A 27,519-nucleotide genomic window follows, 5' to 3' on the forward strand; every position below is an offset into this window, starting at 1 on the left:
GTGCGTCATGTCCCTCCCCTCACTGGCACCATATATTTATATAGGTTATCACTTGGAATTAATGGATGGTGTCCCAAGACAGTGTTCATTCTGAGTGAGAAAACAGTCTCTAGATAGTATTCTCCAACAGTATTGTATTAAACTTGATCAAGAGGTTCAAAGCAGCAGGAAGGGGGCAAGGAAATGATAGTGCTCATCTGTAGCAAGGAAAGACATTGAAAAGTCAGGGTTGAGCCGGGTGTGGTGGCGCATGCCTTTAATCCCAGCACTCGGGAGGCAGAGGCAGGTGGATTTCTGAGTTCCAGGCCAGCCTGGTCTACAAAGTGAGTTCCAGGACAGCCAGAGCTATACAGAGAAACCCTGTCTCGAACCACCCCCCCCCAAAAAAAAAGAAAAGAAAAAGAAAGAAAAGTCGGGGTCACTGGCTCTGGGTCAAAGCTCCTTCCATCTCCCCCATCCCGTTTGTCTACTGTTTCCCAACAAAGCTTTAGACTTTTCAGTTCAGTGGTAATTTCTACCTTCCTCTTACAAACATCCTCTCACTCATCTATTACATCAGGAAATGGTTTTTTAAGTGCCTGTTACAGGTGCACAGGGTGAGGTCTATAAAAACAGAAAACAGACTTCTCTTCCTGGGCAGTCTCTCTGATAAGGGCAGGCCCAAGGCTGTGTTCTGGGAAGCGACCAGCACCCCTCTGGGAGGGAGGTTTGGCAGCATGGCCATGGCTCTGTAGAAGTCAGGGTAGTCAAGAGTAGGTCACCTCCGTGAAACACTGTTTTAATGTCTGACTTTTAATGTGGCTGAAACCTGGGCATATTTCTCAGTCCGTGACATCCCGTAGTGGTACCAATCTCCTTCTGGTACCTTATAGACTAACAGAGCACTTCACAGTCGGCCATGTCATACGTCCAGTCAAATGTAGTATATCCTGCTTTGCTTACAGCTATGAAAAATTTTTTAAAATTCTTTAAAACATTACAACTTGACCTATGTGTAACAAACTAACCAGAAAGAAGTGTAGCTAAAATGCTGAGTGTTTTTAATTGGGCTACATTTGCCTCCCTGAGCCCTGTTCTGTAACAGAATTTTACAAGAGGGTTGTGAAGGAGGCCAGTGTGTATGGGAATCCTGTGGACTCTGAGCTCTGCGTGCATGTGCAGGGTTTTATACCTGGGTTCACAGCTCCGTCGTGGAATCTCTGGCCTTTCATCACTATAACAAGAGGCTAAGAAGAGCACCAGGCACAGGCGCAGGCGTGGGCCTTACGTCCTTGCTTCCTTCTCGTTTCCCTGAGGATCATGTTTGTAGCCCCAGGCTTAGCACAGTACTTGATGCAAAGTAGGCACTAAATACGTATTTACTGGAAAGTAATTGGCACCTTCTTATCCAGCAAATAAATAATAAACCAAGAGGACTCAGAGAGCATTCTCCATGTTACTTTGTCAAAATACCCTCTCTCTACATTTCTCCTTTGAAAGATAAATAATGAGTATGTTTTCAGCTTGAAGATGGTGGGCTTAAAAAAAAAAAAAAAACTTTTACTTTCTTAATTGTTAAAAACTTGTGTAGCCAGTGAGAGACAGATAATGTCAGCCGTAAAGTAGGGTCAGGAGATAGAGAAACTAAGAAACTATAACTTTCCCCAGGAAGACGGCCAAGTAGCTACTGCACTGAGATTTCAAAGAAACTGGCCATGTTTCAGCCTCCTGTGGAGGGTGAGGGACTCGATGAAGCCTATTCCTTCTCTGAGCAGGTTTCCGAGAGAAAGAAGTATCCTTAAAAGTCTTTAGTACCAACCAGTCCTTAGCTAAGGACAAAATGTATATGCTGTTTTTAAGGGGAGAGTGACCCTTCTTACCCGGGTGCATTTATGATCTGAAGCTATCCCGTCTTATGTCTCCCATTTACTGGATGTAGTTACATGGTATCTCACTGACACAAGCTTTGTCCTCTGTTAAACCACCATTTTTACAAGTGACAAACTGTGTCAAGAGTTTTTAACCCAGTGGCCACTGTGAGTCTTTGGGCCTTTTTGGTCATGGCTTTAAAGAGCATCATGAGCCCACTTCCTCTGTCGGACCTGCAGCAGGAATAGAGGTCAGGGAGAGATGTCATTCCTGCGTCTATACAGATGGGACCCAAGACATGGAAGAATATGAAATGTCTGGGCATCACTGCCTTGGCAAGCTACATGGGCTTAGCGAGAGGGCCACATTTCCAAACTGAATTCATAATCAGGGTCGTTCCAGGTCAAAGGCACACAAAGAAGCAGGAGTTTATAGCTCTCCTTAGGGGAGGCAGTGGAACTCCTTAGTGTGATTGTCTTATGTGAAAATTCGAAGGTCAGAATTCAGGGGTGCTTTGGTCTTGATAATGAAGAAGCAAAAGGAGGTCCTCTGAATCTTGTCAGTCATCCGCTAATTGGTACTGAACTTAGACATTATGTACTGAACTTGTGCTTTTGTTAGAGATAAAGGATGCACCTTGTAAGGATTAACATCGGCATCTTTTCATGTTTCCTCACCAGGGTTTTATTGATTGAGTATCCACTCGGTCCATTCAGATTGACTTTATTCATAAAGAGGATACGGTGTCCTTTCTTCTTAATGTTTTGACTGTTGATAGAATTTTCCAGTCTCTGTTTGGGAGAAATCTCTAAGGCAACTTCTCTGGACATTTGAGCTTTTCTTTTAGATGTCAACATAAGGACAGTCTTCCCAATCTTGTAAGCCTGTTCTTTTCTCTTTTTAGGCGAATTCTCTTGCCCAGGCAAGCTTCAGAATTTTGCCTGGATTAGTTGCCTGAGAGTTGATATTTGTACATTTTGTTATGGTGCTAATGGATAATTTCTTTTTAAATGCCCTATTCACGGCTCCTTGTTCAAATGCCATGGGAATTCCTAGAAGAGCATTTTCACAGTCTTCCTGCTTCTGGATGCATCACGGAGAGGCCAAGTCCAGTTCATCGGGTGTTTGTTGGTCACTCTCTTAAGTACTAGGCAACGAGAATGTCATTTAATGGCTGCCACACTGCAGTGGTTGAAAAGGGGAAAGGGAACGAGATGCATTATAGGGAAGATATTATCAAAGGATTTATAGAGATCATACCTGAAAAGGAGTTTGAAGATGAATAGTTCACAGGACAGATATAGGGGAATGTATTCCCTCCTGAGGAGGGCACAAGAAAGAACATAAATGTCAGGGTAGAGCATGCAGAGAAGAGAGACACTGGGAGCTGGCATCCTGCTGGCTGCACAGGTTAGGGAACGTAGGGAAGAAGGTTCAGGCCAACAAGGTGGGCTCAGAAAAGAACAATGTGTCCCACTCAGCGCAGTCACCCTGTGCAGAGGGTGGCTACAGAGCCTAAGCTCCTCGCTGTCAGGACAAGATGGCACTGTTTCGGTCCCTCAAACTAGTCATTGGAAGTGGGTTCTCATTTCTCAAATGCAACTGGGAAATTGGAGGCATGATAGAGAACTCATGTAGAAGTGTGTTTGTGTGTCTGTGTGTCTGTGTGTCTGTGTGTGTCTTGTTCATGTTCACAGTCATTCCAGAGAGAGAAGGATGGAAAAGCAAAGGAGAAACAGAGAGACATGAGAGTAGATACTGCAGCAGGCAGAAGTCCTCTGTGCTTTCTTAAGAAAATTAGAAGTGAGCGCAACCCCGGGGGTTCCTGCTCAAGACAGTGCATACCTAGGCTTGCACAAGCCTCAGCTTCTGACTCTCCCTCTCACACACCAGACACAGCCTGTGTGTCCTACTCCCTTGTGGTTTCCCTGTGTGTGTGTGTGTGTGTGTGTGTGTGTGTGTGTGTGTGTGTATACACCTGTGCCTGTATCTGTGTGGTATATGCATGTATATATGTGGGTGTGTTTCCTGAGGCTATGTGCACATGTGTTTGTAGGTACATGTACATATAGAAGCTAGAGGACTGCCTTTCACATTACCTTTTAAGACAGGGAATCTCACAAGACCCAGCGCTCACAATAGGCAAAGCTAGCCAGCTGATCATTTCTGGGATCCAGCTGCTTCTGTACCCCACAACACATGTGGTTACAGATGTGCACAGCAGCACCTCTGTTTTTCTTTAAATGTAGATACCAGAAATCCATATTTGGATCCTCATACTTTTATTGGCAAATATAGGTATGCACTCTTGCCCATTTTTGTGGATTTTTGATAACCACTCAGAAACCGACAGTCATACTGAACTGACCACACAACTTCCTTTTGTATGGTGTGTTACCACTGATTCTTGGATTTGAGTGTGCTGGTCAGAACTGGTTTCATGAAGACCGAGCTGTTTCACATAAGCGTTTGTACAGAGTATGAGCCTCCAGAGTTTATTTATAGTGGTGTAGTAGCAACAGCTCTGGGCCCAAGTTCACCGTTTTTATATGACAAGATGGCCTAGGCAAGAGCATGCTGGGTAAAGGGACAGCTCAGTTGAGCCAAGAGGTCCTCTTGTACCATCTTCTACTTTGTTACTCCCCCATTATCCTGGTCTCCTCAAGAATGTCTATTTCTACACATCTTATGCTAGCTTCAGGAAGAGAAGAAGACAGAAAACAAATGTAGCCCAAGCTGAGTTTATTGGACACACACACACAGAAACACACATGCACACATACACACACAGACACACAAACAGATACACACACACACACACACACACACGCACACACAGACATACACACACATACACAGTGGGAATCTGCCTCACATTCCCCCCAATGCTTTTTTAATCTATAAAATGGACAGTTCTGCATAGCTGGCACATAGATACATTTATTCTGCCTCTTGGAAAGAAACCAGTCACTATTTGAAGGGCTCGCCCCAGATTCTTACCCATCTCCTCCAACCTCTTGGGGGCCTCTCAGGCATCCACTGCTCGCTCTTATCTTTTGCTCCTTTGGAGTTTCCAGTTGCCAGTGTCCCATCATCCATGGTCCAGTTATTTGGTTTCATTAGGAAAACACCATGAGGCCATTTGATGCCAACGCAGTAGCGGTGGGAAGTAGGGGCCTTCGCTTTTGGTCACAGCCCCTGGGGTTTATGAGCTGTGTTTTTCATAATTTAAAATATGCCCTGTCTGTGGGCCCCCCAAAGAAGGTAGCCAGACAGTGTCCAGACAACGGTGGCATTTTCCTATCTCAGTATGAAGCTGTAAGCTTGTCAACCCAGTTCAGATTGAGTGCAAGGGGAACAAAGGAACTCCAGCTACAGACAGGCCTCAGAGAACAAAACACATTGTGAATGGACTCTTCTAACCAACATATCTTTCCAGCTCTGGAAATCACACTCTTGTGTAAATGAGAATGCTGTGGCAGGTAGGAGCGCCGTGCCGCTCTTCTTCATTGGCTGATTACTGACCACAGTGCACAGTGGCCCTTTCCAGGAAAGAGTTCTTTGAGTTATTGCCATGACCGATCTCATTGCTAGGGATTTAGAATGTTAAATCCTTAAAGGTTAACTTTTAAGGCAGTTTTCAAAAGACAAGGAAACATACTCCCCCTCCATGGGAAAGTCACAGCTACATATGTGAGGTTGCAAAAGAATAGTCTAGAAATTGTATTGCTTAAGTTGAGTGTGAGCATGTCATAACTCTTAAATGCCAGGAAGACACCCATGAATGATTGAAAATCAAATGTCATCAACTTCACTGAGAAACTCATTCTGATGTCACCAGCAACCATAATCAGGAGTCTTTTTTCAGTATCGGCTCTGGTACTCTTAAGGCCTGTAGAGTACTAAGGATTGATAATTAGAGTTACAGAAGACCTTAATTACTCTTATACACTTAATTACTACACAGTTACCCCAAGCACAGTTTTACTTAAGTAGTACCTGATAAATCCTGACAGTGTGCTAACTCTACAAAAACAAAAAGTTAAATGTAGGTGTGTATGTGGGGGCTCAGGCAGTGTTTCAACACCACAGATTTGGGGCTGGGGGTGAGGGATTTCAGGTGGTCATCCTGAGTCAGAAATGCTTCCTGACGGGTAGATTATAAAACCAAACAGGGAGGACCCTCCGTCTGTGACACGAATACTTGGAGCTCTGGCACACAGAAGTATGTATGAGCACACACCTGGCCACATGGATTAAATCTACTAGATTAACATACTGTGTTTGGTCAGTAAGAATACTAACATGACTAAGTCACTAAATTTCAAGTTTATACAAGGCAGATAGCATATCTTCCCATGGTTCTTTTTGTAGGGTAAATGCTTAACAAATATTTTTTAATACATACAAATGAATAGGGAGAGAAGAGGAGGAGAAGGCCTCTCGGATTGGAGGAGATAGCCTCTGCAAACTTGGGTTTCAACAACCAACCTTCAGTGACCATCCAACACATTCTGTATGCCAAGTCGTTCTGTTCATAGGCCTTTTACCCCTGCTTTCCTGTCATGCTCCTTTAACTTATGTACAGACATGCCTGAGTGTTTACAGCAGTACACAATCTCCTTACAGACTTTCTCAGGAAATGTTGCTGGAGAAAACGTTCTGGGCTGTGGTGTATACACTCTGGAGGTAGATGGGTGTTTCCACGGTTGGCTTCTTAAGACTCTCCCAGGTTGGCATCTTAACCAGCAGATGTGGCAGTCCTGTTGCTCTCCAAGAGATGTTATTTTCATGGTTGTCGATCTGGACAGCTAAGCCAGGCAACCTGCTTTAATTTTTCCTTTGCTCAGCAGCATGACTGAACACCTTTTCATGTCACTGCTGATCACTAAGGGAAGATTTAATAATAGGGAATCGATGACAGAAACGGCGACTTGGGCGCCTGTGCCGTTTCAGCTGCCTGCCTGCTCATCTGCCCATCAGTCAAGCTGTACCATTTGCCGGGAAGCATTTTGGTTGTGTGTGTGTGTGTGTGTGTGTGTGTGTGTGTGTGTGTTTTAATTGGAAATTGACTTTCAAGAATCTCAAAAGTTTATTGAAGAGAAGGAAATGTCTAGAAAATTTTTTCCATTCCATTGGCTATTATGATGTACCCATCGCAAAATTTTAAAGTGCCCGTGGTAAATGTTCTAGATAAAGTGGTTTTTCATTATCTGGGGGAAGTTAATAACAGGTTTTCAGAAGGAAATATCCTTTCTTACACTTGAAACTCATGAAATACAGTCTCTTGTGAATAGAATTTTGAAAAAGAAGAACTATTTTTCCTCATCACTCTATTCTAGGGGTTCTGCTGAATTCCGCAAGGATGGACGCGTGCGTGGCAATCTGCACTACGTGGATTTTAGCTGGAATTTTCTTTTGTATGTGTGATAAACAATTCGTAGTTTAGAACAAATATGTGGAGAGCTATGGCTAGAGACCCCTTAAAGTTAACAAATGAGAACACACAAACCGGGAATCTGAGTTACTGGTGGTGAGGTCACTGTGTCGATAAAATCGAGGAGCAAGCGCTTTCGTCCTGTACATGCCGTGGCCAGCCCCTCCCCCACCCCCAGTTTGGCTCGTTTCTGCTCAGCACTGCATTACAAAACCATCCTAGTTGCTGTAGAAGATCTTGTTGGTTTTCTTACAATTGGTAGGTCTGTTGGATTGCAGGAATTCTTCTTCTCTAATCTAACCAAATTGTTCTGACTAAACCCTCTATTTCATTCTTTTGCAAGGCCTTCAGGAACTATACCTCAGAAGTCACAATTCTGGCGATGTGGAAACATTGAGCCATGTCTTCTAGCTCATTTGAGTGTAACCACCAGCCCCTCCCTTTCTACATTTCTTCACCAAACCCAACCTCATATCACACATCCCAAAGCAAGTTCTCACGTGTCTCTTCATCATGGCAACATGACTCAGGAGTTCTGAATCGGTCCCATAATTACCCAAGGTCCTTTGCACCTGTAGATCAGGCCTGACACAGCAGTTTCTCAGCAAACATGTATAGGAATACCTACATTTATATTAACATGTGTGCTTAAATCTTATTCTTACAGACATCATTGCCAGGTTGCCGTTAACCACATAGAAACTGTTCTTCATTATAATCATGTATACTGTTAACCCGTAGTTCTCCTAACCACTTCTCTGTCTGTCTTCAGGTTTAATGGTCTGTCTGGCATCAGGGTCAAACAGTGATTCAGAACAGCAGACCCATCCGGGTTTGCTGTATAGAGCCTATCTCAGTTAGCTTTAAATGTCAACTTGACATAGCTGACAGTCACCCAAGGAGGGAGTCAGGGAGTCTCAGTTAAAGGATTGTCCAGATGAGATTTTTCCTGTGGGCATGTCTGTGGGGTATCATCTCAATTGTTGATTACTGTAGGAGAGCCAAGCCCACACTGGGTGGCACAACTCCTAGGCAGGTAATCTTGGGCTATCTATGATCGCTAGCTGTATATAAGTCTGCAAGTGAGCCAGGGAGAAACAAGCGCCATGGTTTCTGCTGTACTTCCTTGACTGTGAGTTGGTTTCCCCAGGGCTGGAGTATTGTGGGAACCAGCAAACAGGACCTGCCTTCAGGCTCTTTCTTTGACTCCCCTCAGTGATAAACTGTGACCTGGAAGCATAACTTGCCTCCCAAGTTGATTTTGTCAGAGTGTTTGATCACAACAGGTATCAAGCAGACCAAAGTATGTTTTATCACAGTTCATTTTCCCCTACTTAAGAAAAAGTCCCTGATAGAAAGGGAAGTCCCAGTATTTCCTCAAATTTCCATACCACCATGTGCAAGATTGCTGATAATCCCCCACCTCAGTTCCTTCTCACCATCAATATTTTCCCCAATGGCTACTGCCATGGTCTTATTCACATAGTCATTTCCTGTTATGTAGCAGGTCCTATTCTGACTACTAGACCTGTAATATTGGAAGGGGGGAAAGCACAAAAGTCTATGTTTTTGAGTTTGTATCTGTTGTATATTATTATATTGTATCATACTATATTATATTACTATATTAATTAATAATTGTGTTCCTTGACAATTTAGAGAGAATTGAGCTCAATAGTGGGAGAAAATTTCCTGCCCAAAGAATGATGTAACATTTTTGATCCCTGTAGGGCATTACACACTTCCAGATGCATATTGTGTGATGTGCAGTGGGATGGGATTAAGTAAGAGAGGAAGGTCTCTGTCAAGTGGATGCGCTCATCAGAGTTGACTCCCCAAAGTGGCAGTGGGAAGATGTTGGCTCAGAGCAAAAGGTGGAGCAGGGATGGCAGATGTCAAGTTGGGTCATGCTCACTGGCAGTCAGTGTCCTTGGGTTTTGAGAGTATACAAAGTCAAATTCTCTGGTGGCCAGTGGAAGAAGATGAGAAGTATCCTGGGATTCAAGGACACTTGTGAGGTTTCAGAAGGACGGTCACTCACTCACTGCAGACCCAGAGACAGTTTTCCATGCTCATTACCCTGAGCCAAGATTCCACCTTACCCTGGGATAGGAGTTCTGGAGATTTTATAACCACAGATTGGGAATCAAAGAAATAAGAAGTCATCTAGTTAGCAAAGCAGGTGTAATTCAGGGCTGTGTTTGCAGCTCGACAATAGAAATCTAAGTCACGGGATTATTGTAGCAATAGGAAGATGACTCTGCCTTGTTCTAATAAGGTCCCATACTTTCATCATGGCCAAAACTGACTAGAGGAAGGAGCCAAGTAAATCCTCTGACTGATGCCTACTGGCCATGTAATTCAAGGTCACTTTCAGCCACAAAGTCAAGCAGTAAACACGCTGTGGCTCAAGGAGAGAAGATGCCCCCTGAAGAACTCTCTTTTCCCATTTCAGATGGAATTCAGGCCATTGAGATCATTGTGATCTTAGATGTTTTGGAAAAATCAGTTCACGCTGGTGTTAGAGCTTTCCAGATGATGTGTAAGATACCTCTCGTTAAGCACTGGGTTCCGGCCCTTTATCCAGCAGCCCTGCTTCCCTGGGTCTTCCTTAGAGCCCAGGAGCATGTGAGTTATGCCTAGATGGAATTAGTGCTTCTGGCATCCACTTGGAGAAGCTCCGGCCTCATTCTCCATGGGTCTCCTAACCATACTCCTCTGCCCCCATTCAAGGCAGAAGGGTTCATCATCTGCGCCCCACAGTTTCCATCCTCTTCCCTTTCTGTCCCGAGAGGTTCCATGCATACAGCATGGCCTAAGTGCTATAGAAAGCCAGAATGGCCTTTGTGGAAAGAGAGAAACAAATTAATTAACCCTTCATTCTTTGCCACCCTTCTCTTGTACTGCTGAAGGTCTGTGTACCACTGAGTCTACAGTGCTTATGGGCCTTAGGAGAAGAAACCAGACAACCATGGGCAGATGTGGTCTGTGCTCAGGCACCAGCATTTTCCATGAACTACATCAGCAACTAGGCCAAGATTAGAATCTTGGTTCTGAAACTTGGTGACTCTGAAGGTTGTCATGAACTACTCTAATGTGGCTATTTCTTTTTCAGTAAGCTGGGGACAGTACAACTTGTCTGAAACACTGTGGTCAGTATGTCTATGTAAAACCCCTAGGTCGGTGCTTGGCTCTGAACCAGCAAACACTAGACCCTTGGCTTCTTTAGAGCAGTTGTTCAAGTGGATGGTATAGCACTAAGCAAACTACTCTTTTGACATTTCTGTAAGTAGGAACGGCCATTGAGGGAGCCCTCGCCTTAGGAGACAGTTACATAATGCCTATTTCAGTTCCGTTGCTGATTTGCATTAAGGTAAGGCTAGACTAATAAATAATTCCAAATGTCTGGCTATTTAGAAATACTAGTATAGTTGGAAGAGTTTCCCATTTTATTCACATGGTAGCAAATGAACCAGATACCAGTTAAAAAGTCTTAGGCCATCCTCTGCTGCCATGCCATGTGTCTCAGCTAGCTAGATCCAGAGAAGAAGCACCAAGTGGTGATGTGTGAAGGGGTCTTTAGGGTGTCTTGACATTAAGGCATTGAACAAAGGGTGAATGTTTAGTTCCCCCCAGGCTACTTTCTGAGCAAAACTGGAGGGCATGGAATCAGTATAATAATGCATTGCCTTCAAACTATAAACTGATGGTGTTTTACAGGCTGCTTGCCTATTAATAACCCCCTTTCTCGTTGGCCTCTGCAATGTAAAGGTATTCAAAGAAGGAAGGTCTCGCTTCCTAAGAGAATCATAGCCATAATGTGGACACCCTCAGTCTGCCTGCCTGTCTGCCTGTCTGCCTGTCTGCCTGTCTGTCTGTCTTGTCCTCTCATCCCTTTCTCTTGTTTTCCATCAACACTTATTTGTTCAGAGATGACCTGCACTAGTTATTGTCAACCTTACACAAACTTGACACACCCGGAAAGAGGACACCCAACTGAGAGATTCGCTGCATCCTAATGGCCAGTGGTGCATTTTCTTCATTGATTGCTAACTGATGGAGGAGTCCCCAGTCTATTGTCAGTGGTGCTATCCCTGGGTCAATGGCCTTAATTATATAAAGGAAAGTAGCCAAGCAAATCAGAGTGAGCAAGCAAGGAAGCAGTGGTCCTGTGTGCTCTCCACTCCAGCCCCTGCCCTGAGTTCCAGCCCTGCCTTCCTAAGTGATGAACCTTCGAGAAAATAAAATAATCCCTTTCCTCTCCATACTGCTTTTTGCTTATGCTGTTTATCGCAGAAATAGAAAAGTAGCTAGAACATGTTTTTACCATGTATTCATGTGGAGATTCCCAATCTCCTGTTAGTGAGCTTGAGCAGTACCTTGAGAAGGACCCACCAGGGAGGACCCCCTTAACTGAAGGGTGCTCCTCATCTCCAGAGTGCATAGAGGGGCGGGCCAGGCCTTCTTTTCTTTCCGCGGCCGTTTTTGTCTCTTGTGTGCTCAGCATCTCTGGGTACAGCAAGCCTTCCCCTGTTCTGCCCGACTCTGTAGTCCAATGGTGAGTGAAATTGAAGACTGCACAGTAGTTAAGTAACCACAAAGATGATTCTCCCTCGTGTGCAGAGGTGAGGACTGCCAAGTATCTGTTAGTGCAATGATTTTAGGAGAAACCAAAGTACAGCTCCATCCATTGCCCCACAGTTAAAGGAACACAGATGTCGCATCACACAAATGTCTGACTGCTGTACAGCACTTGCCATAGAAGAGTTCTGTGAACAGTGACACATTGGATGAGGCCCCTGTTCTCACGGAACGTGGTTTTGTTTGGTTTTGTTTGGAGAAAAGTACGTGAAGGAGAGCTGCTAATAGAGACGCATGCATTTATCATTTGTTGAGACTGTTTCTCGAGGCAGCTTTAGATCAACAGCAAGATTTTGTGGAACATAAAGGTGTTTCTCAGGTAAATCCCTTTTCTTCCCTAAGACCTGGCTGGTAGGAGGGAGACATTTGAATACTTCTCAAGGTCAGAAGGTCAGATCTCCAGGCCAATCTACAAAGAGCCCTTGGAGTGATGGACAAACAAATCCCAAGTGCCAACGAGAATTGAGGTGTATATTTCCTCTGTGTACACCTGTCTCTGGGACTCTGAAAGGACTCCTCCCACAGCCTATCATTTGGGCTCATCTCCATCTTACATCTGCAAGGATCATAGAACCAAGGACAAAAATTCTGCGCTTCCTAAAGTAGTCCACAAAATTATAGTCACAATCAATCGATCAATCAATCAATATAAATAAATACCGAAAACCCAGGGCTTCATCACGGCATGGCATTGCTGAGTCTTCCATCCAGGCATGGGCTGCTCAGCATTGTCGGCAGGAGGGTCTGTCTTCACTGGGACTGAACCTCAGGAGAGCTGGGAAGAGCCTCCTGCTTAGACCTGGGTAAGATCAGACAGAGGGTTCATGTCAGAACATGATGTTTAGCTTTTCTTTCTTCCTTTTGGGTACAGAACAGAGAAGAGAGCGATGTCTCATTCACCCTTTTATTTCTGTTATAAAGTTGAGGTTTGTAAATGAGAACGGTTGTCTGAAGCAGCCAGCACTATTCCTGGCTGTTCCTAGCATCATGATGAGGGAGCACAGGAACTTTGCTTAGCCAACCTGTGCACAAACAAATACAGTGTATGTATGACATGACTTGGTACCTTTGCCAGGTGTACTCTGCCTGTGTGACTCTTTAACCACCCCATGCGCATAGCTAGCTGGAGCCTTCTCTGTAGCCGCTTCGCCATCATGTGGTTCAAAGACTGGACCACCTACCTGTGGTGGTCCCATTCCTGTGTGCATGGTGTGGTGAGTCCAGAGTATACTGCACACAAATGACGTCACACAGATTACCCTCTGCTGCTGTGGCTTTCCAGAATGGAAAGGAGGGTGAGCACCCTGGCAGTTTAGCCTATTGCAGTACTTCACTTCCTGAATGAAGGGAGCAGAGTGACTGTTGTTTACATATGTATTTATGCTTTCGTTCCTTCCCACAGGCTGACATGAGAAATACATAAAAAACAACTAGATGTAACAGTCTAATATGCTTACTATCTCAAAGGCCAAGAGACTAATTTATCTGGTTTTTATTTCAACCCTTAGATGACTCTGTGTTGCTTTCTTTTCTCTTATTTTCTTTCTTTCTTTCTTTCTTTCTTTCTTTCTTTCTTTCTTTCTTTCTTTCTTTTCCTTTCTTTCTTTCTTTTCCTTTCTTTCTTTCTTTTCCTTCCTTTCTTTCTTTCTTTCTTTCTTTCTTTCTTTCTTTCTTTCTTTCTTTCTTTCTTTCTTTCTAAGAATTTAATTGGGAACACTGCTGAAACATGCCTGGTTAAGCTGGGACTCTGGATTGATCTAGAGTTGCCCCGCCTTGTATAGTACTGAGAACCATGTGTGACTGTTTAAGTGTGAATTAATTAAAACTCAGTAGAAGTTGGCCTCCTACAATTTGAATGCTTGATAGCCACATGTAACTACTATGTTGGACAGTGCAGACCAACACTACCATCCCCATGGAAGGTCCTGTTGGGTAGCACTGCCCCAGAAATGCCTTACCTCATTGGACAAAGTTTGGAAAAAGACTTTAAGGAACAGATTGTGGTGATGAATGAAGAAATTGACAGGCAATAAAATAGGACAGTAAATGTGTGTGTGTATAATTCAACGTTGTGAAGGCATATATCTGGCCACTTGTTGACTATGTAAATAAAGATAATTCTTACATTCATTGTTTAAACCAGCCTACATTGTTGTTACAATTAGCCCCTGTATTAGTTATGGTTCTCTAGAGTCACAGAACTTATGGATAGTCTTTATATAATAAAGGAATTTATTGATGAAGTCCAATTCCCAAGAATGGTTCAGTAGTAGCTGTGAATGAAAGTCCAAGGATCTAACAGTTACTCAGTCTCACACAGCAAGCAGGCGAAGGAGCAAGAGCGAGACTCCCTTCTTCCAATGTCCTTATATTGTCTCCAGCAGAAGGTGTAGCCCACATTAAAGGTGTGTTCCACCACACCTTTAATCCCAAATGACCTTGAATTTGGAGATTTAATCTTAAACTTCTATCTCCAAGCCTCCAGATAAGGGTCACTGGTGAGCCTTCCAATCTGGATTGTAGTTCATTCCAAATATAGTCAAGTTGACAACCAGGAATAGCCACTACAGCCCCAAATCTTTCTATAATTAAAAAGAAAAAATAAACTTGCCAAAATTGAGACTAGGATAAGGGAGGAACCTCCTTGACCTTTTAGAAGTTTCAGTGTAGGTAAAAGATGACTTCTACATCTGCCCTTCCCATTCATGGAAGTGAAGTAACTTGTAAAAAGGAGGGGTGGTGTCTGTAAGTACCTATGTTAGATAGCGGTTCTTGTCAGTTTATGTTGGTTTGTGTCTCTGCTCCAACTCTGTTTTCAGTCCACAAGGACAGCTACTATCTTCTGTTTCTTTGGTCTCTCCAGCAATACCTGACCTGGCACTTGATTAGCACAACTGACTGACTGACTGACTGACTGACTGACTGATTGGCTGACCTTGCCATCACTTCTAGGTGTTATACTCACAAAATGTGTTAACATCTTGCCTCATTTTGCTTTGGTTCTGAGAAGTTGGAGTCTTTCCGAATTTGCTGTTTGAAACCCATCCACTGGAATACAGGAAGCATTCATTAGAAAATGAGTTAGGCTGTCCCTAGGTTTGTATGTGTGGCGAGATCCTAATGGAAATAAATATTTTTTAATCTTGTTAGTTTTATGGAAGTAGCCCTGGGAAGAGAACTCATTACAACTCTTCGAGTTGACTGACCACAACCACCCACAGCAGTGTATTTGACGTTTCTGTTCTGGCTACCTGAAGGGGGTGAGGCACCGTTAATGAAGGGGCGCCTCCTTCCCTGGGTTAACTATTAGAGTAGTTAAACATGCGTTAAACATGCTTGTAGGGACATTCTGGGTTTTGATAGGTTCTTAAGTCCCCAGGCAGGAGTCCTAGTCTTCTTTGCTCCTTCCTTGCTTAGGTCCCAAGTGGGAGATAAAGCCTAGACTCCTATGTGGAATTATCACTGGGGATATTTTGCTGTATCACAAGCCTTTTAAACTTACCCACATCACTATACCAGAATACAGATTGAAGCACATGACATTTCTGCTTCCTCTCAGAAGCAGGAAGGGAGAGAGGGAAAAGAGTGAATTAGTTTTCGTAAAGGCCAGTGAGTGTCTCTGTCGTTGCACCTGAGTGATTGATGTTCCTCTTTGGAGAGCCATGGGAGCCCGGTGACAAATGTCTTCTCTTCCTGGAAGGGTAATGTTACACTAAGGAGTAATACAAGGGGATTTATGGGTGACAAATTTGAACAGAGCTAGCATAGGGCTATAGAGAGCAAATGTCTGTTGTGCTCAGTAAGGAGACATTACATTCCAATAGACCGTGGTAATTATTTCTTCTTGATGCACCCGTGGCGCTTTTTCATGTGCTTGTCTAGAGGGACCCAGAGTCAAGATCTGTCAAAGGGATGACCCAAACCGACAGATCCAATTTCTGGTTCTTTCAGACCTCTTCGACTTGTTCTGAGTCCTACTGAGGGGAACAGAAAAGCCATGGTACACGGGAACAACGAACCCATAATGTTCCATTTCTTCAGCTTGTGATATGCTTTTAAAATTGCAATAATTCAGTCTTAATTCCATGCTAGCATTTACTGCCTATGGCTACATTCATTCTTATATTTGTTTGTTAAGGACACCTTGCCTTTTTGGAAATTTAACTTTCCATAACCAAATTTATTTTCTGTTTGAGAACTATATTTTCATGGCAATGTGATTTCACTTATAATTTTATCTGTTTTGCAAATACATATACAATTATATTATTAAAGTATAGAGAACATAATTATATGCTATATAAATGTTAACTCCTGTAACTTCTATAATAACTCAGTGTGATGTTGTCACCACCATTAACACTATTTTACATGTTAGGACACATAGACCAAGACTATGCAGTTTGTATCTATTTCTATGAGGATTTGAACCCGGGCAGTTTTTACCACTGTTCACATCTGGGCATAAATAGAACAAAAAAGACAACCAAAGATAGTATTTTTCTATCTCTAGCCTATGCTTAGACTTTCACAAGCAAATCTTTCATAACATATTCACATTTGTTTCTTGCCTTTTCAGAAAGAGCATTGGGTGGTCTTTCTAGAATGCCTGGTGCGCACTGTCTTCAAGGACTGCTCAGTTCTGCTATCACAGTAGAACAGTGTCCTGTGCTCTGCCACTCTCTGATGCTTGGCCATTTGGCCTCTGATGTTGTCATTGTTCATGTTGTAATGACTGTCTTGACAGAACTTGTACTTCAGCAAAGTCTTTCAGGATTACTTCTTGGGCCAAGAGATTAAAGCCATGGGTGTACTTACTTCTAGTTGGAGATAGTCAGGGGCTTGCCTGAGGGTCTGGAATATGGAACCTACTTTTCCCAGTGTCTACAGGAGTATGCAGAGTGCCGCCGCCTTCTTCAGTCCCAAGGAGAAGACTTTGCCAGTAGAATACATAGAATATGAAATGTTACTGTTATTTTAATGTCTGTTTCTTGGTTAGCTTAAAGGTTGACTTCCTTCACTTCAGTCAGTTGTTTTAGAATAATCTGTTCGGGTCTCTGCCTATCCTGTTTAAAAGCATGCAAAAGCCACTGGGAGTCAAAAACAGAAGTCACTGCCTGTGTTCCTCTCTGCTTAGATGTGGGATTTCCATAGACATAGTCTTAGTCTAAGCTGGGATGATGGATTCCCTTCCCCTGAGTCTCACATGGATGTTTTCTTTGGATTCTATATATAATGTACATTAACAAAGGGTCATACTTTAGTGTGAGTGTTCCCTGAGTGTAAATCTGCATTTTGTCTCTGTCTTATATCATAAGCTCCTAGGGCAGCAATTGAGCACATTTTACGTAATATTTGCAGCAGCTATAGAGCTGGCCAAGGCAAACCAAGCTTTGGCTAGCTTAAGGCTCCAGATGAGCAGAGAAGACTGAATCAAGCAGTATCAGGGCCCATTACCCAAGTCCCATGGTTTGAAGTGGGCTAAGAAGAACCAGAGAGCACACCTTTTCCCTGTGAGAGAGTCTCGATAGAAGCTTTCTAGTCTTAAGAAAAGACGCCTCTAATGGTGGAAGACACCAGGCTTCCAAAGTCGTGTGAACTGGCTCTACGTTCTCTATCAGCTAGTGTCTCTAGAAGGAACCGTAAGGTGTTTCCTCTACCAGTATCCTCCTCATCCTCATTAAAAACAGAATCATAATATGACATAATGACTGACATTTCTGTAGCACTTTAAAACATCACTAACGAGCTTCCTTATCCAGTGACTCGGTCAGTGCAGGAGCCCCATGCAGACAGTGCCATTCCCACTTCACAGCTGAGGAGACACACAAGGCTGAGCAGCTTCAGAAGGCAGCAGCGCCTCAGGGCCCCCGTCAGTGGAGTGTGGAGAGGAGATTGCATTATTACACTTTTAAAAGCATATCACACGCTCAGGAAATAATCCATTGGTCCACACTGTCATGCAGCAAAGGGAGAAAGGGGAGAGGTAAGGAGTCAGGGAGGATACAGAGGTTATCACATGGAGGAGCACGGGGGAATGGGAGGAGCACGGGGGAATGCAGGAAAACACCATTGACTAAGTAAGAGCAGCCGTGAAGGGGAGAGATGAAGCACGACTATCACCAGGTTGGTGGGACTTTCAAGGGCTGAGACGTCTCTCCTCATGTCTTTATCCTATCATTTACTCTCTTCCAGTTTCCCCTTTTTCTGCAAGGAGCAGCAACAGTAATAGTGACATAGGTTCCAGTAGTCCAGATGTGGCTGACTATGAACCTATTGAAAACCACGAGGAGATTGGGACGGGTCAGAACTATGGATAGATGGGTCTATGTTGAGTTTTGTTTGTCTGTATTTATGGTGGGGATGACTGAGGGCATTCTGTGGGGCTTTGTCAAACAGGAGGATGGACTGAAATGCAAGAAAAAGAAAGATGCGTGTGCATCCTAATGGGAGGGGCTAAGATGAGAGCATTTCTTCCAAAAATGGTCAGAAGCCAGCAAGCCTTGAACACAGCTCATCCGAACATACACCTAGATAGAAGACTTCTCATGTACTCTAAGATGCAAAGACATTTTGACAAATTGTCAGACTCCGTGGCTTTCTCCCTGGGTAGGAATGGTTTCTGCCCTCAAATAGCTCATTACCGTGTTTATATTTTCAGGATTTTATGGCCAGCTGCAGACATTCTGCCCCCCGCATTATCCTGATTCCCAAAGAACTGTGCCACCCAGCGGCTCCTGCAGTATGGTGCCTTCCTTTGAGGACTGCCTGGTCCCCACGTCCATGGGTCAAGCCGGTTTTGATGTTTTCCACAGAGCCTTCTCAACACACTCAGGCATCACAGGTGGGTGTCTGTGACATAGCCAACGAGATGAGACACCAGCTGCTTTTCCTGTGTCTGGTGGGGGCAGTATGGAATTCTCTTGAACTGCCCCTAAGATGCTTCTCATCTTTACCTTGCTCACAGGGGGCAGCATTCCTGCCCTGGGCTGTGACAGTTCCTCCCAGTAAGTCTCCCAGTGTGCCTTCTCATTCTACCCTTGGGCATTGCTAACCCAGGTGGTGAGTTGGGCCATGGTCTTGCTACACTATGGTAATGGTGTGCAGTCTCATCAGCCCTCAAGCTCCCTTCCTTGGCACAGCACTGAGGCACATGCCTTCCTAGTCAAGTTCTCCACGCTCTACACATTTCTTCCCTACATATTTATCCTTTCCCTGGCATAAACTCGCTCTCTGATCCCACCTGTCCCTCCTTTGCCTTCTCTGCTTCCTTCTTCAGGGATATTCTTTCCTTCCTTTAAGGTCTGGGAATCCCATTCTCTCCCATGTCTCTGCCATTGTCCCCTTTCTCGGACCACCTTCATCCCTCCCTAAAACACTTTTACTTCTGTGAAGGGCATATTTTGTGTTACGGCACATCCTTTAGCCCACTCCATGCAAGCTAGCCTCTCCTCCCATTCTGTTGTCCAAGGACACACCTAGAAGGTCTAAGCCACAGTTCCTTCCTCCTTCGCTCCCACCAGCATCCTGTAAGTGGCACGGATGCCCTGGCCAATGTCTGAGGCTGCAGGGTGCTGGGACTGACTGCCTGTGTTCTTTCTCTTCCAGTGTACGATTTGCCTTCAGCTTCCTCAAGCCTCTTTGGGGAATCTCTTCGCAGTGGCCCTGAAGACCCCACGTTCTTGCAGCTCAGCGCTGTGGATCGCTGTCCTAGCCAGCTCTCCTCTGTGTATACCGAAGGCTGAAAGCTCCCGGGGTTCTCCTGCACATTTGGGACCTTTGAGTAACTCGTCGCCTCTTATTTTCATGCTCTCACAAGCCGTGTGAAGAACGTCAACCAAATCCATGGAGCCAGTAGGGTCGCTAGGACTGGATAGTCAGACCTGGCTTTCAGAAAATTTTGCACCTCTTCCATCTTCTCAATTTGCTGGGCCAGGTGACCAGCAGGAATTTCTTTTCAAAGGGAATTTAGAGTCTCACTTTAAGGATGCCTGTTACTTCCAGGCTGTCAGCTCTCAAAAGACACCAATGAATATGCACAAGAACGGGATGACCCTTGCTAAAGACTCAGAGAAGACAGCCGAGCTACCAGAGGCAAAGTGTGCCCATGCTCTTTCGTGTGGCACAGTGATGCACAGCCGTGAACGGTGGGGGAAATCCATGTGCAGAGCACGTTATGCCTTGGACTCTCTCCAACTCTGGCTTTACCATTTGTCTTACATAGCCCATGCTAACTAGTTACTCTTCAGTTGCTTCTCCAATGGCAAAATAAGGTTTTATATTCAGTAACCTTCCTTGGTTTTGAACTTTAAAGACTTGCTATTTACATCTACTTTTAAAGGAAAAATATTTAAAGGTTTATTCTTTTGATAGAAGTCATTAGCATTTTTAATCAGTCCCGGGTACGTGTATCTTACCACAGCTGTAGCAAGAGTTTAGTAGTTTTGCAGTTTAGTAAAGGTTATCTGAGGGAAACAGAAGAGTTCACACACACACACACACACACACTCACACACACTCACACCTGCGTCCAGGATTATTGCAAGAATCCTCATATGCTGCGTATAGGGGTATATACCTATAATCCCAGCACTCAGAATATACTCTGAGTTTGAAGCTACCCTGGTCTACACAGTGAGTTCCAGTCCAGCCAGGGCTAAATAGCAAAGCCCCAAGAAAAATACCTCTCATGTATGATGGCTCAGTGGTTCCATCTTGGAAACCTTTCCATTTGAAGGGTTCATGCATGGCCTTTGCTCCATTGCTCTGCCTGGGACAAAACAGGGTTCACATTGAGTCACATGTGTGGGTTTGTTCAGAAAGCCAAACTCGGGGCACCTCTTGTCCAGTCCCTCTGTGGTTCTGCTCAGTTCCCTGAGGTGATCCTGTCATCTGCCATCTTCTGTACTGTTCTGCTCCATGTTCATACACACTCTCTCCCTTTTTCCTGATTGTGGTCAGATACACTGACGACCTGCCACATTTTATCAACTCTCGGGAAGGTTCTAAGAAGGCAGTGTTATGGAACTCTGCTTTGAAGGCCTAGAATTTTTCACAGAGCCTAAAACTGTGATGAGCCTACATAGACATCATTTTCTAGTGACATTTTTAGAAAAACACTTTAAAAGGCCCCGTGTCCTAAGGGAAAGGATACACAAATAGGCCAAGACTCCAAATAACGTGGTCAGTTCCAACATTCTGGTCCACTCACATTGTAGAATTTTTTTCTCTTTAAAAAGGTTGTTTTAAATAGAACTAAAGCAGAATTCTTCATGAAACTGGGCTCAGTATCTCTTTCAATGAGGCAGTTAAACAGCTCAATGTCAGATGTGGGTCCTGAGACTGTATCCTCATAGGCAGGCCTGTGAGCCTGGCCCCATCAGAAGAGTTCCCCAAGTGTCTTGCTTCCTTCCAAGATGGCACTGCATACTGGATGGGAAGATGAAGAACCAAGTGTGGGTTCTCTTTCTCTCTCTCTCTCTCTCTCTCTCTCTCTCTCTCTCTCTCTCTCTCTCTCTCTCTCTCTCTCTCTCCCTCTTTAACAGCACATTGGTTGGTCTAGTGTTGCCAAGAGGCCATATTCTTGGGGGGAAAACTATCTTGCAAGCTTCTAAGTAAGTCACAAGACTTCAAATTCTCTTTGTTATTCTGAGATTTAAGGAAGGAACCCTGTCAGTCTTCCTCAGCAGGTAAGCTCTCAAGCTGCTAGAAACTACCACCCTTCCAGAGCTCCTGTGTTGTCACACTTGGTCAAAGCATGAACACATATACTCCAACACTGGTTTATGTGATTGCAACCCTCATTTGACCTCTGTCACCCTCTAAAAAGAAGAGAGACCCTACTCTCAAAAGAAGCATCTATCCATTCTTAAGTCCTAAAGCTTTTACACAGCGCCGCAAGCACATTTCATTTGGATGATGAGGAAGGAACAGATGAGAGGCACCGTGGTCTTACAACGAATCTTTTCTACTCTGTCTTATGGATTTGTTAAGGAAAGAGAAGTCATAGCAAGGAATGGAAGCACAGACCATGCATGACATCTCTCCCTGTAGTGGAGGCATGAGGCCTGGGAGCCAGGCTTTGCACTCATGGTGGCCTTCCATGTGACACTGCTTTTCTGGGTCACCTAAGTAGGAGGGATCCATGGAGAACCTGTGTCATCAGGGCCTTCTTACTAGTTCAGACCTACCCCAGAGAGACGTTCTTGCTATCAGAAGGCATGAGCAGAGCTAGGTCCCATGTAGCCCCTCAAAGGCCGTCTGGAATATTCCCGATAGCCACTGGTCTGGGGACAGGGCCTAGAGTCATGACACATACTGGCTCCTTCAGAGTGGTAGGTTCCAGACTTTCTCCTCAGTATGAATGTGTTCTTGGCTTGCTTTGGCCTTCACAGTTCCAACTGTATTTTGAAACAATGAAAGCAGAGCTTGAAAACATAATTATTCCCTTCCATTCCTAGACCCTTTTAGCCCTGATGGGTAGCCATTTTCATAAACATCCAAACGGAAATTGTCATTCCGCTTTCAAAACAAAAACAAAACAATAAAGACTAGTGCTCCTGAAAACATACACAACCCAAAGACAATTATTTTAGTCCATAAAAATAAAAAGGTCATTATGACTAGAGTCATAGCCTTCATCCATTGTCATAACTCCCTAAAGGAACTACTTCAAAGCGTCACTTGTAATTTACTCTCTGATCGGCACACAAATGCCATTTAAATATTCCCTGGGCCTGTGAGATATGGTCCCTTACACGGGTCTCCACCACGTGACCCAGGTGATTCTTAAGTGGAAAACAAGGTATTTGGTAGACCTCAGCAGAAAGTCTCCTGACAAGAGTGTTGCTTACATTCAGTGTCCTCAAGTGACCATCTGCCAAATGTACTAGCTCAGTAATGCGAGCTTAGAACAGGGCTAACCTGTCTCCCTGTCCCAGAGCTCGTACCCCCTTCCCATCCCCTATTGGCCTGGAAGTATTGACAGTGCTCAGTTGTATTACTTGGTGTTTGATTTGATTTGACTTGTTTGGATCAATGTTGTTATTGCCGTGGATAAAATAACAGAGACAGAGAAAACCAAACACATTGGAGAAAATGGCGCGTGTTCAAATGAAGAGATTTATTTTGTACAGACAGAGAAGCGTCCTCGGTAATGTTGCTGACATAAAGCACTTTGGGGGGGGGGGGAATCTGTTTTCCATGAATCACATAGGCCCTTGTACATTGTTCTATCCACTCATGTAGAGAAATGAGCTGCGTATATCATACTGGATATGGGGCCAGTTTGACGGTAGGAGCACATGTGGTGCTTATTGTCGTAAATCTTTTAAGGAATTAGGTACACTTTTTTCTATTAATATGTATAGTTTTACGATTTGTCACAGTTATGTTTCATATAATCATAAGTTATTTTGTCTTGTTTCATGAAGTCCTTTTTTTTTTTTTAATGTCAAAAGTAAAATGAAGGGATTGTATACTTGGCACAAAATAAAACTGGAAATCGAGGCTGCCCCTCCCGCCTGAAGCGCTCCTTCAGCGCGTCGGCTTAAAACACAATGGTAACCGGTGTTGTTTGTTTGTTTGTCTCATTGTTCTGTTCTCTTCTGTCACCAGCCTCCTCTGTATTGGGGATGGTGATTATAATTAAAAGCAGATGCGGGGGGGGGGGGGGAAGGGGTGTCCAAGGCCAGCTTTAAAATGCCGCATCGCTTTGGGCCAGAACTGAAGCCTGGATTTAATTATAGATATGAGGACGAAATGGCAGTAAAAATGAATGTCTCCCTGAATCCTTTACATGTTGGGAGTGTCCATAAATAAAACATGAAGTTTTATTTCATCACATTTAATTAAAGCTTTTATACATGTTTTATTGGTTATTCTATTAATCCACTTCACAAACTGGATAAATGTGTTTGAGGGCTGGGGGCAGGGGGTTATTTGTGCTCTTTTTTTTTTTTTTTTAGTGGAGTACTACATCATGCCTCAGCAATGCCTCGAGCTTGCTGCCCCAGGTGCAGGGCTTTCAGCGTGCTGGTGGTGGGAGCGGTGGGTTTTCAGCTCCATTTTCATAAAACCCTTTGGAGAAAGACACAGTACCAAGGATCAGGGGCAGAATCCCTGGTGCCCTGTGGGGATAATGGTTGCTGCTCTGGTGTCCTGCTCTCAGGAGGCTACCCAGAACCTTTCTCTACTGTGCCTCCTCTATACCAGTAGCTCTCAGCCTCTGGGGCGATATCCTGCATATCAGACATTTATGATTCATAACAGCAGCAAAATTACAGTTATGAAGTAGCAATGAAATACTTTTATGGCTGGTGGGTCACTACAACATGAACTGTATTAGAGGGTTGTGGCTTTAGGAAGTTTGAGAACCACTGATCAATACCCATTGCATCAGGGATGGTAGTCAATATAGTTTGACACCCACCAGCCTATTAGCCAAGCACAGGAACTTAATAAGAGTCACCATGTCAGCAGAGAGGGCTGGCACCTGTCTGCAGTCCAAAGAAACACTCAGAAAGCAAAGTTATGGTTGTGTGTTGGGGCCATCCTGGGCTGTATAGTTACACCCTGTCTTAAAATCAAAAGAAAATGTTCTTTCCGAAAAGCATTTGTACAGAGCTGACTCACTTGCTTGCCACCTTTTTATGACTTAAGATGACTTTAAGGAAAGCTACACAATGGCTGGGTACCTTGTTGGGTTCCTTGAGTTCAGAGGACAAGCATGTGACTGGATGAAGGAACTCCTCAGTTTCCCTAAACACCAGCTGCTGTGGATGGGACTTGTTCCATCCCCCAAAAGAACAGTGTGGCAGTAGAAGATCGAGATGGTGACATGTAGATCCCGTGTTCCAGCAATGCCATTCCTCTGCCAAAAGTCTGAAGTCAAGGATATCTCAGATACAAAATGTCCATAACAGTATTATTCACAATTGTCCCAAACGAGAAATGACCAAATTACCCACTGATGGCGAAGTGAACCAGTGAACCTTGCCTGAATGACGTAATGAATGACGCTCTAAAAGGGTGGGGACAGGACCAAAGCCACACACAGAAGCCTCCCAAACTTGATTATGAAAAACACCAAAATGTCCGCTTGCTCAGGATGGCTTTATTATAATAGCCACTTCAAACAAAACTTAACTACATTGTTTAGGTGGAAGTGCATGCTACAAAGAACAGCAAGGAAGATCTTTCGGCAAAGTCCTAACTCTGGGAAGGGCTTTTGGGACACGTAGCTGCTTAGGGACAATGTTTCATCTCTCTGCCCGAGTGCTAGGGTACCCAGGTGTTTGCTTTATAATTATTTTACCGTGCATGTATATTTTACAGTTTTTACTTCAGATAACAGCAGACAGCAAGCCTTTCATCCCCTACTCCTGGGGTCTGTAAACTGCTTCTGCCAAGAGCCGGGTGGTGTATATTTTATATGTGGAGGGCTACCTGCTCTGTTTCACCTACTCTACCACCATAGTTCAAAGCAGCTGTGACGAGGCACAGATGCACAGGTGTGGTTGCGTTCCCATGAAAATTTATTGCTGCATGCAAATCTGAAACATCCCCCTCATTTTTAGACAGCATCATTAAAGAAAAAAAAGTCCAACCATTCCAAAGATTTTTTTAAAGTACTCTTAATTCATACATTGTACAAAAAAAAGAGGGGGGGAGGGAGGGAAGGAGGGAAGGGGAGAAAGAGTAGCGCCCACAAGAGCAGAGATCGAGCATCAGGATTTGGCCTGTGGGCCACAGTGTACTGACCCTCCTCATTTGAGAGAGGATCTCCAGCCAGTCCCATAAATATCTAAAGAAAGCTACAGCGCACTCCTCTGGTACCTGGGATCCTATTCCTAGAGGGAATCTATGAGTCCCATTGAGTGAGCTTTTCTTTGTTTAGATCTTGGGTTCTGCTCCCCCCACCCTCACCGGGATACAGATGAATGCTGAGAGCCGGGTGCCTTTCGACTTTATCTCTGGACTTAACATTTTTAATAAAAGAAACTGGGCATACAGAAATCTGTGCGAACTGGAAAATGAGTGCCCATTCTTTCCAAGCTAACCAAATATTTGCTGGATCTTGGCAGCCATAGCCAACCTTTCTCCTCTGAAATGCTGAGAGGTTGTAAGTAATGGATGCCTTCATTTTTCTCAGGCCACAGTGCTTATGAGAAACTGGAACTGCCTCAAAACCTGCAGGGGAAAGAGCAATAGGTGCCCATGAGGGAGGGAGATGCAGCCCAGTGGTAGAAGGCATCAAGCAAGACCCCGCCTTCCATCCATAGGAAGCCAGGGAATCACTGACCATTGCGGAGCATATAAATTCCTCACCACCGCCACCATCTCCCACTTCTGCCCCCCAAAGCCCTCTGTTTTCCCATAATGCCTAGCTCCCTAATTCCAGAACATACTGCCAATTTGCAGTCAATTTACCCAGGCAAATGTGAACGTTTCTCCTTGTATCTCTAGCCTGTGGTAAAATTGGTACTTTATAAAACTATGGATTTTCTCCAATCCACAGTCATTTGCTTAGTTAATACTAAGTCCTCATTAGCATGGCCTCCCTGCAAGTGTGAGATAGTTTCGTGTGCTTCAGTTTGTGGATCATATGGTGTTGAGAGCAAAATATTTGGAATTTGGGGGCAAAATAGCTCAGCTTTTATTGTTGAATGAGAAATGTAACCAGAAAAAGCCCGAAAGAACTACCAGTCGGCTCATTTGATGCAGGAAGAAACAGGGTATTTCCTCTCAGTCACTCATGTGTTCATTCATTCTTACATGAGACATTTATTGTATATCAACTGTATATAAAATAAAATGAGGTGACTCATCTTCAAAGAACTAAAGATTATAAGACTCAGCCATAGAAAGCACCGCCCAGGATTTTTTTTTTTAACTGCACATTTTTCTGGGACCAGCATGACTGATGGCTGCAATCAATGCTGTGGATGTACATGATAGAAAGAAGAGGGGACTCCAGAGTTGCTACCAGACCTCCACAGGTACAGTGTGGCCCTCCCACACACAAGCAAATTCACTAATACCAAATTAATCTTTCAAGTAATAGGTAAAATGCATATTTTAGAAGTATCAAATGTATAGGGCAGTGCTGAGGGGAAATCCTAGCAAGAAGGGGGCACCCAAATTTTAATAAAGGTCTCCAGGTGGCTGCTTGTGCAGGCTACAGTTGACTGCCTTTGATACAGTGGATGCTGAGTATTTCAAAGACACTATGAGAAGCTCACAGAGAGGGGGCCTTAGTTGCTGCCTAGAGAAAGAAGAGGTGGAGTCAGAATTGCCTGGGAGAAGTAGGGGTGTGGGAACTAATCCTGAAGGATGAATAGCCCTTCAGTTGGCAAGGGAAGGCATTCCGCATGCCAACCAGTGGGATGGAGATAGCTCCTTCTCAGTTCAGAGGGATTCTTCCATGACTGCTCACCCAGAGCTACAGCCCTTTCCACAAGGACCTGCAGGACACTGGCTCCCCTATCAGCAACAGATGGCAGTTCCCAGTTACTTAACCCAGCAGGGTCACTACAGAATTACTTTGGAGAAGATAGGTCACTTTGACCTGTCTTCAGGACCACTCAAAGCCT

At 44.1% G+C, this 27,519-nt stretch overlaps 1 protein-coding gene across 4 annotated transcripts in view; it reads left to right on the forward strand.

The window, feature by feature from the left end:
* Glis3 (GLIS family zinc finger 3) overlaps positions 1–22,537 on the forward strand; it is a 419,182-nt gene extending 396,645 nt beyond the window's left edge. For all 4 annotated transcript variants that reach the window (XM_021152026.3, XM_085833847.1, XM_085833848.1 and 1 more), the window contains 2 exons: positions 18,588–18,770; positions 19,535–22,537. In XM_021152026.3, the coding sequence (XP_021007685.1) occupies positions 18,588–18,770; positions 19,535–19,671 (320 nt within the window). In that variant the 3' untranslated portion in view covers positions 19,672–22,537. The remainder of the gene's footprint in view (positions 1–18,587; positions 18,771–19,534) is intronic.
* Positions 22,538–27,519: the final 4,982 nt, after the last annotated feature.

The sequence above is a fragment of the Mus caroli genome, unplaced genomic scaffold (genome assembly GCF_978045245.1).
Source record: "Mus caroli unplaced genomic scaffold, Mus_caroli_1 scaffold_20, whole genome shotgun sequence".
Classification (NCBI taxonomy): domain Eukaryota; kingdom Metazoa; phylum Chordata; class Mammalia; order Rodentia; family Muridae; genus Mus; species Mus caroli.